The sequence below is a fragment of the Rhinolophus hipposideros genome (assembly GCF_964194185.1).
Source record: "Rhinolophus hipposideros genome assembly, chromosome: 15".
NCBI lineage: Eukaryota > Metazoa > Chordata > Mammalia > Chiroptera > Rhinolophidae > Rhinolophus > Rhinolophus hipposideros.
In genome coordinates this window covers 42,879,160-42,882,862 of record NC_138061.1, presented here as the reverse complement: position 1 = coordinate 42,882,862, position 3,703 = coordinate 42,879,160, and the positions used below count along the sequence as shown (strand labels likewise).

The 3,703-nt window shown below is 43.3% G+C and overlaps 1 protein-coding gene across 1 annotated transcript; it reads left to right on the top strand.

Annotated features, from left to right (window-relative positions):
* Nucleotides 1-1,754: 1,754 nt before the first annotated feature.
* LOC308508039 (protein phosphatase 1 regulatory subunit 14B) lies at nt 1,755-2,467 on the top strand. Its single transcript, XM_081074210.1, has one exon. It carries the CDS (start codon nt 1,821-1,823, stop codon nt 2,262-2,264), a length of 444 nt encoding a protein of 147 aa, XP_080930336.1. The 5' UTR covers nt 1,755-1,820; the 3' UTR covers nt 2,265-2,467.
* Nucleotides 2,468-3,703: the final 1,236 nt, after the last annotated feature.

The following is a 3,703-nucleotide window of genomic DNA, read 5'->3' as shown; positions in this document are numbered from 1 at the left end:
AATTACCAGATGCCCTGTTCCTTGGTTTCCCTGAGCTCCAGTGTTTATCTCCCCAGCACCCTGAGCCTATCATCTGCTCTGTTCAGCTCCTCAGTCTCTACTCTGCTGCTTTCTGCTCAGCACCCTGCCTCTGAATCCAGTCAGCCCAGGAGTCAGCAAATGCCTCCAGGGGAAAAGGGGCTCACACCATCACCTTTATCCTTCCTCCTCTATGCTTTCTTTTAATCTGTAATCTTGGTCCCGTATATCCGGAATGACTTGATGGCCACAAACCTCAATTTCTGTCCCCTAGTCCCGTGAGGCTATTAAAATCTTCAGTCAGCAACTCTCTTTCTTTCGACGTTTTGCTTGGCCCTCAGCCTCTCTGCCCAGGCTGTGCCAATCAGCAAGTCAGCAAATGCCTGGAGGGGGCAAGGGGAGGTAAAAGATGAACACATCTCAAAAGTGTCCCTTTTCCCTCTAGTCCTTGCTGCCTTCATCGCTATCCAATGCCTCCAAAGATTTTATATATATATATATATATATATATATATATATATATATATATATATATATATATATATATATATATGATGAGTGAGAGAGAGAATCATCCAGCTTTTCTGATTGATCCAGCTTTTCAGGTTGTTCTTGGTTCTTGGTTGGAAGGGTTTGTCTTACAGTTGATCTTTGTTCATGGAGAAGCCTCCTAAAAGTCCAGGAAGGCAACAAGATGCGTTCAACAATATTAACAATGTATCAAGACCTACAACTTCCTTCCAAGAGTATTTATATCTTGGGGGTCTTTGAGAGTAGATGTGTTTTATAATTATGGCACCACTGCAGCACACATTAGGAGGCGTTTTCTTGGGGAAAAATCCTCATCCCTAACTAATTAATGAACTACCTAACTAACTTCGCCAAGCAGCACTATGTGCCAGGGACTGTTGTAAGAGTTCTATGTATGCTGTGTCATTTATTCCCCACAACACCTTTGAGAGATGGATTGTTGTAGTATTCCTTTTTCACATGAGAAAGCTAAGGCACAGAGATGTTAAGAAGTGATCTTATAACATTATTTACCTTGTAAGTGGCAAAACCAGAATTGTAAAACAGAAAGTCTGAATCCAGAGTCCCTGTTCCTAACCACCTAATTTATTGCCTTTTCCTAACTATCAAATTATTACTTTTGTTAGTGGTGGCGAAAGAAAATGAGGAGCCCTGAAAGTATTTTGTGTAATGACAATGCCTTAGGAATGTTAGGAATGTTTATAAACTCAGTGTAGGAGACAAATCTTATTTATATGAATAAACTCAGTTATGTTTGTTAGAATGCAGTTACAATTCTTTGTAAGTTAAATTTTTAATGGAAAAAATATACACACAACACACACATGTATATCTCTACATATATACATATATGTATACATATGCTAAAAGCCTATAATATCTCTACGTAAGGATCAATTTGTGGTAAGTTGATAGAATCAAATTTATATTCTAGTGCCAGTCAAAAAGAAACCAGCAAAGAGTCATTTAGACTTATCATTCAGGTGTTCTTTGTTTAATAAAATTATGACTCTGAGAAGAAATACTATACTTTGATTTTTCTCAGCACATATGACTTACGTACTTTTTAAAAATTACTCAGCAGAACTTTTCCTAGTCAGTGTCACTTTAAAATCACAATTAGGCGCCCCCGCCGCCGCCCTTGCCGCGGAGCGCGCGGAGCCGAGCCCACCAGCTAATCCGAGCCAGCGGCCCGCAGCCAGCCGGCGGGCGTCCCGGAGGCGGCGGCGCAGGGAGGGGCCGGACGCGCGCACGTGGCCCCGGCGGCCGCCATGGCGGACAGCGGCCCCGCGGGGGGCGCGGCGTTGGCAGCCCCGGCACCCGGGCCGGGCAGTGGTGGCCCAGGGCCCCGCGTCTACTTTCAGAGTCCCCCTGGGGCTGCAGGTGAGGGCCCGGGCGGCGCGGACGACGAGGGCCCAGTGAGGCGCCAAGGGAAGGTCACGGTCAAGTACGACCGCAAGGAGCTACGGAAGCGCCTCAACCTGGAGGAGTGGATCCTGGAGCAGCTCACTCGCCTCTACGACTGTCAGGAAGAGGAGATCCCAGAGCTGGAGATCGATGTGGATGAACTCCTGGACATGGAGAGTGATGATACCCGGGCTGCCAGGGTCAAGGAGCTGCTGGTTGACTGTTACAAACCCACTGAGGCCTTCATCTCTGGCCTGCTGGACAAGATCCGGGGCATGCAGAAGCTGAGCACACCCCAGAAGAAGTAAGGGTCCTCAACCCAGGTGAACGGTGGCTCCCACAGGACAATCGCTGCCCCCTGACCTCGTAGCAACAGCAATACCAGGGGACCCTGCTGCCAGGCCTGGTGCCATGAGCAGGGCTCCCCGTACCCCTGGCCCAGGGGCCTCTTCCCTGCCCCCTGTTTTCCATTTTTGGGGTTTTTTATTGTTATTAAACTGATGGGACTTTTTGTGTTTTTATATTGACTCTGCGGCGTGGGCCCTTTAATAAAGCTAGGATATGCCTTTGGTGCAGCTAAAAAAAAAAAAAAAAAAAAAAAAAAAAAAAAAAAAAAAAAAAAAAATAAAATCACAATTAGCCTTCTCAGAATGATCTTTTTAAAAGGTCTTTTTCACACTATTGTCTTTCTCATAGACAAATCAAAACCTTGTGAATACATCTTATAATAATAGCAATCTATTTCCATAGTTTAAGTTGAGTATTTAGCATGATATAAGCATCTAGTTCAGTGCTAAGTACCGAGACCATCTCTTTTTTCACACCGTATCTGAATTTTCTAGGACTATCTTGGTTTCAAATATTCTAGTCGACTGTCTTCATAAAACACAGCCGTATTTTCTAATTTAGGTTTCAGAAAGTCTGGTGATCATACCTTTTAATCTTTTTTTCCAACTTCTTTCAGGAGAAGACTTTTCTCTATGAGAAATCCACTCTGTTCATCTCTTACTAGCTAAGTACCTAAAAAGTATTGTATTTATTCAGTATTTGACATGCTAAGAGATACAATTAGTTTTTGTTTCTTGTTTTTATACAAGTTTTTTGTTTTTGACTTTATCCTCTAAATGGAACGGAGTCATCATATATTAGAGTGACTTTGTTTATAGAAACTGTTTCTTCAAGGAAACAAATAAATTAGTCCCCCCGTCTTTCGTTTTTATAGTTCATATAAATATGGGGTTTGTGTTTCTCTTACGATAGAGCCAATTATTTTATTATCTATTGCTGTGTATCAAATTACCCCAAAACTTAGAGGCTTAAAACAACAACAAAATGTATTATCTCACAGTTTCTGTGGGTCAGGAATTTGGAAGTGGCTTAGCTGGATGGTTCTGGCTCAGGGTTTCTCATGAGGTTAGAGTCAAAATGTTGCCCAAAGCACCAGTCACCTGAGGCCTTGACTGGGGCCGGGGGAATTTGATTCTAAGATGTCTAACAGTGGCAATAAGTGCTGGCTGTAGGCAAAAGATTTAATTCCGTACCAAGTGGACCTCTGCATAAGGCTAGTAGAGTGTCCTCATGACACAGTGGTGGCTTCTCCCAGACAGAGTGACACAAGAGAGAGTAAGGCAGGACCTGAAATGTCTTTTATGGTCTAGCTTTAGAAGTCATAAACCTTCATTGACACAATATCTTATTAGAGGTGCAGGTCAGCCCTATTCACTGTGGGAGAGGACTATACAAGGGC

Excerpts from the sequence above, each read along its gene's own strand:
- LOC308508039 (XM_081074210.1), top strand. The coding sequence starts at position 1,821 with ATGGCGGACAGCGGCCCCGCGGGGGGCGCGGCGTTGGCAGCCCCGGCA.